This window comes from Cherax quadricarinatus, chromosome 4 (genome assembly GCF_038502225.1).
Source record: "Cherax quadricarinatus isolate ZL_2023a chromosome 4, ASM3850222v1, whole genome shotgun sequence".
NCBI classification, from domain to species: Eukaryota; Metazoa; Arthropoda; class Malacostraca; order Decapoda; family Parastacidae; genus Cherax; species Cherax quadricarinatus.
Window position 1 is genome coordinate 37680726 of NC_091295.1, and position 6000 is coordinate 37686725.

Here is a 6000-nt window from a genome sequence, read left to right on the forward strand (position 1 = left end):
AAGTGAGAGCTTCGGGCAGCTTTTAAAATTGACTGGATAAATACATAAATGTTTGAAAGTGGTTGGGCCAGTAGGCACACTGCAGTGCTCCTCTATTCTTCTCTTCTAATACTGGACAAATATGAGGAACACAGAAGTAGGCTAGTTAGTGTAACACAGAACTTGGCAAGTTAAGAGGAACACAGAAATTGACAAGTTAGAGAGGTACTGGGCAACAGAGAAAGAGGTTCACTTTGCTGAAGAACTGGGAAAGGGAGTACAAATACAGAGTAGTGAATAAACAGAAGAAACTGAGCAAATAGGGAATAAGAAAGTGAAGGGACAAATACAAGAGGTAGTGAGTACTGGGACAAGCACGAGACGTGCTGGGACAAGTACAAGACGTACTGAGTGCTGGGACAAGTACAAGACGTACTGAGTGCTGGGACGAGTACAAGACGTACTGAGTGCTGCGACAAGTATAAAACGTACTGAGTGCTGGGACAAGTACAAGACGTACTGAGTGCTGCGACAAGTATAAAACGTACTGAGTGCTGGGGCAAGTACAAGACGTACTGAGTGCTGCGACAAGTATAAAACGTACTGAGTGCTGCGACAAGTACAAGACGTACTGAGTGCTGCGACAAGTATAAAACGTACTGAGTGCTGGGGCAAGTACAAGACGTACTGAGTGCTGTGACAAGTATAAAACGTACTGAGTGCTGCGACAAGTATAAAACGTACTGAGTGCTGCGACAAGTACAAGACGTACTGAGTGCTGTGACAAGTATAAAACGTACTGAGTGCTGGGGCAAGTACAAGACGTACTGAGTGCTGTGACAAGTATAAAACGTACTGAGTGCTGGGACGAGTACAAGACGTACTGAGTGCTGCGACAAGTATAAAACGTACTGAGTGCTGGGGCAAGTACAAGACGTACTGAGTGCTGCGACAAGTATAAAACGTACTGAGTGCTGGGACAAGTACAAGACGTACTGAGTGCTGCGACAAGTATAAAACGTACTGAGTGCTGGGGCAAGTACAAGACGTACTGAGTGCTGTGACAAGTATAAAACGTACTGAGTGCTGCGACAAGTATAAAACGTACTGAGTGCTGCGACAAGTACAAGACGTACTGAGTGCTGTGACAAGTATAAAACGTGCTGAGTGCTGGGGCAAGTACAAGACGTACTGAGTGCTGTGACAAGTATAAAACGTACTGAGTGCTGGGACGAGTACAAGACGTACTGAGTGCTGCGACAGGTATAAAACGTACTGAGTGCTGGGGCAAGTACAAGACGTACTGAGTGCTGTGACAAGTATAAAACGTACTGAGTGCTGGGACAAGTACAAGACGTACTGAGTGCTGGGGCAAGTACAAGACGTACTGAGTGCTGGGACAAGTACAAGACGTACTGAGTGCTGGGGCAAGTACAAGACGTACTGAGTGCTGCGACAAGTATAAAACGTACTGAGTGCTGGGACAAGTACAAGACGTACTGAGTGCTGGGACAGGTACAAGACGTACTGAGTGCTGGGACAAGTATAAAACGTACTGAGTGCTGGGACAAGTACAAGACGTACTGAGTGCTGGGACAAGTACAAGACGTACTGAGTGCTGGGACAAGTACAAGACGTGCTGAGTGCTGGGGCAAGTACAAAACGTACTGAGTGCTGGGACAGGTATAAAACGTACTGAGTGCTGGGACAAGTACAAGACGTACTGAGTGCTGGGACAAGTACAAGACGTACTGAGTGCTGGGGCAAGTATAAAACGTACTGAGTGCTGGGACAAGTACAAGACGTACTGAGTGCTGGGGCAAGTACAAGACGTACTGGGTGAGAGAGGGAACACAACACTGGGTGAGAGAGGGAACATAACTGGGTGAGAGAGCTAACACAGTACTGGGTGAGAGAGGGAACACAGTACTGGGTGAGAGAAGGAACACAGCACTGGGTGAGAGACGGAACACAGTACTGGGTGAGAGAGGGAACATAGTACTGGGTGAGAGAGGGAACACAGTACTGGGTGAGAGAGGGAACATAGTACTGGGTGAGAGAGGAACACAGTACTGGGAGAGGAAACACAGCACTGGATTAGAGAGGGAACACAGTACTGGGTGAGAAAGGGAACATAGTACTGGGTGAGAGGGAACACAGTACTGGGTGAGAGAGGGAACACAGCACTGGGTGAGAGAAGGAACATAGTCCTGGGTGAGGGAACACAGTACTGTGTGAGAGGGAACACAGCACTGGGTGAGAGAGGGAACACAGTACTGGGTAAGAGAGGGAACACAGTAATGGGTGAGAGGAAACACAGCACTGGGGTAGAGAGGGAACATAGTACTGGGTGAGAGAGGGAACATAGTACTGGGTGAGAGAGGGAACACAGTAGTGGGTGAGAGAGGAAACATAGTACTGGGTGAGAGGGAACATAGTACTGGGTGAGAGAGGGAACACAGTACTGGGTGAGAGAAGGAACACAGCACTGGGTGAGAGAGGGAAACAGTACTGGGTGAGAGGGAACATAGTACTGGGTGAGAGAGGGAACACAGTACTGGGTGAGAGAGGGAACACAGCACTGGGTGAGAGGGAACACAGTACTGGGTGAGAGAGGGAACACAGCACTGGGTGAGAGAGGGAACACAGTACTGGGTGAGAGAGGGAACACAGTACTGGGTGAGAGAGGGGAACGCAGCACTGGGTGAGAGAGGGAACACAGTACTGGGTGAGAGAGGAAACATAGTACTGGGTGAGAGAGGGAACACAGTACTGGGTGAGATTGAACACAGTACTGGGTGAGAGAGGGAACACAGTACTGGGTGAGAGAGGGAACATAGTACTGGGTGAGAGAGGGAACACAGTACTGGGTGAGAGAGGGAACACAGTACTGGGTGAGAGAAGGAACATAGTACTGGGTGAGAGAGGGAACACAGTACTGGGAGGGAACACAGCACTGGATTAGAGAGGGAACACAGTACTGGGTGAGAGGGAACATAGTACTGGGTGAGAGGGAACACAGTACTGGGTGAGAGAGGGAACATAGTACTGGGTGAGAGAGGGAACACAGCACTGGGTGAGAGAGCGAACACAGTACTGGGTGAGAGAAGGAACATAGTACTGGGTGAGAGGGAACACAGTACTGGGTGAGAGGGAACACAGCACTGGGTGAGAGGGAACACAGTACTGGGTGAGAGAGGGAACAGAGTACTGGGTGAGAGAGGGAACACAGCACTGGGTGAGAGAGAGAACACAATACTGGGTAAGAGAGGGAACACAGTACTGGGTGAGAGGGAACACAGAACTGGGTGAGAGAAGGAATACAGTACTGGGTGAGAGTGGGAGCACAATACTGGGTGAGAGAGGGAACACAGTACTGGTTGAGAGAGGGAACTTAGTGCTGGGAAAGGAGGGAGCACAGTACTGGGTGAGAGAGGGATCACAGTACAAGGAGAGGAGGGAACACAGTACTGGGTGAGAGAGGGATCACAGTACAAGGAGAGGAGGGAACACAGTACTGGGTGAGAGAGGGAACACGGTACTGGGTGAGAGGGAACACTACTGGGTGAGAAAGGGATCACAGTACTGGGTGAGTGGGAACACAGTATTGGGTGAGAGAGGGAAGACAGTACTCGGAAAGTGAACACAGTACTGGGAGAGGAAGATGGAACACAGTACTGGATGAGGGAGAGAATACAGTACTGGGTGAGGGAGGGAACACAGTACTGGGAGAAGGAGGGAACACAGTACTGGGAGAGGAAGAGGGAACACAGTACCGGGAAAAGAATCAGTAATGGGAGAGAGAGAGAGAGAGAGAGAGAGAGAGAGAGAGAGAGAGAGAGAGAGAGAGAGAGAGAGAGAGAGAGAGAGAGAGAGAGAGAGAGAGAGAGTTCTGCGAGTGAGGCAACACAGTGTTGGGAGAGAGAGGGGGGGACAGTACTGGTAGACAGCGAACACAGTACTGGGAGAGAGAACACATTACTGCGAGAGAGAGGGAACACATTACTGGGAGAGACTGAGAGAACACAGTACTGGGAGAGAGGGAATATAGTACTGGGAGAGAGGGAATACAGTACTAGGAGAGGGAACACAGTACTGGAAAAAAGGGAACACAGTACTGGGAGAGTGAACAGTACTGGGAGGGAACACAGTACTGGGAGGGAACACAGTACTGGGAGAAAAAGAAGGAACATCACTGGGAAAAAGAGAGATATATAGAACACTGGGAGAGAGGGAGTAAGTACTAGAAGAGAGGCGGAACACAGTCCTGGGAGAGAGACGGAACACAATACTGGGATAGAGACGGAACACAGTCCCGGGAGAGAGAGAGAGAGAGAGAGAGAGAGAGAGAGAGAGAAACACAGTACTAGGAGAGAGACGGAACACAGTAATGGGAAAGGAAACAAGAGGGAAGAACATAGCACTGGGAGTGGAAAAGGGACGCAAGAGTACTGGGAAAATGGGAAAGGGAACAGAGTACTGGGAGAAAAAGAGAATATAGAGTACTGAGAGAGGAAACATGGAGTACTGTGCGAGGAAACACGGAATACTGTGAGAGGAAGCACGAGATACTATGAGAGGATGTATGGGGTACTATGAGGAAACAGTACTGAAAGTGGGAAGGTAACAAAATACTGCGAGGAAACAGAGTACTGGGAAAGTGGGAAAGGGAACATATAGTACTAGAAGAGTGGGGAAGGACGGTACTGGGAGAGAGGGAAGAACCAGAGTTCTGAGAAAGTGGGAGAGGGCACACAGATTACTGGGAGAGGATGGTAGAGTACTGCGAGAACAGTGTAATGGGAACAGAGGAACACAAGTACTGGGGAACGTAGTACTAGGAGTGGAAGAGTACTGGGAAAAGATGGTGCTGAGAGTAGTACCGTATGAACAAGCAGTAGGCTTCACAAAGATGAAGGAGAAAAAGCGACTAGCTATGCCTGAGGCTAGGCCTAGTGTGTATATGTATGGGACACACCTGTGTGGTAGATACACTTTTAGTAATGTACTTACCGACTTGTAAGACGCCATCTACCATGCCAGACTCAACGAGGCGGAGGCCACGATAGAAGGGCAGACTCTGCTGGTCACTGCCCACCGAGGAGAAGCAAGAGTACATCCTGATGTCGGCCTCATGCCTCGGGAAGGACCAGTAGATGATCCGTCGCTGTACGGGCTCGGGGATTCGGCTGTACCGCTCCTCTATCCGCTGGAACGGTATGTGTTCAGCCACTATTTTGGCACAGATATCTAGCAAGGATTCCACACTACGCACTGGGTTTCCACCATTGACTTGTGGGCCGCCGAGGCCAACATCACCACCGGCCATGGCCACTTTATGGCCCACGTGGGCCGCACTTCCCTCCATCATGTCCTGCCTCCAACTGGCTGCGTGAAGCTGCTGCAGACCTTTAACCCGAGACAGCGCAGGAGCAGCTAAGACTCCTCCCCACGACGGGCCCTGCACCGAGCGTGGCCCCGCCCACAGCCCCTCCCCCCAGGGCCCAGCAGAAGGCGTAAGAGTAGTGCGATACACATGTGCCAGCTGCGACCCTGTGCCATCTGCCTGATACACCCACGGCGGGTTGCCGCACCCAGGATAACTTCATGCAAACACTTCCATCTATTTTATAAACTTATAAATTCCCTTGTTTATAACAAATTATTTTACACTTATAATACTAATATACGTTTACATCAATTAAATTTTAATCCGAGTAATACACAATCATCTGTAATACTCGGGTATTAGTTCATTCTGTTTCCTTCCTTTTATAAAGTTATCCTTCTCCCGACTCAGCATCTTCCTCTCCCAGCAATTTTTCACTGTAATCATTTCTTTCTCGTGATAAATAGGTTGCCTAGATACTTGCAAGGAAGTAAAACAGAGAGTCATTTGTTAGTGGGAACGGCCTCTGCTCTCACTCTCAGAGCAGAGGCAAGCTGCAGCTGCTGCTCTCTACTGTCTCACAATACCTTTCAGCTGGTCACTAGAACAAAAATACTCGCCTTGATGAAGAA

The 6000-nt window shown here is 49.4% G+C and overlaps 1 protein-coding gene across 1 annotated transcript in view; it reads right to left on the bottom strand.

Annotated features, from left to right (window-relative positions):
- Positions 1-5384, bottom strand: part of LOC128684558 (zinc finger SWIM domain-containing dorado) — a 627263-nt gene extending 621879 nt beyond the window's left edge. The window contains exon 1 of the mRNA XM_070095740.1: positions 4993-5384. Within this exon, the coding sequence (XP_069951841.1) occupies positions 4993-5350 (358 nt within the window). The 5' untranslated portion in view covers positions 5351-5384. The remainder of the gene's footprint in view (positions 1-4992) is intronic.
- Between the last annotated feature and the right edge of the window lie 616 nt (positions 5385-6000).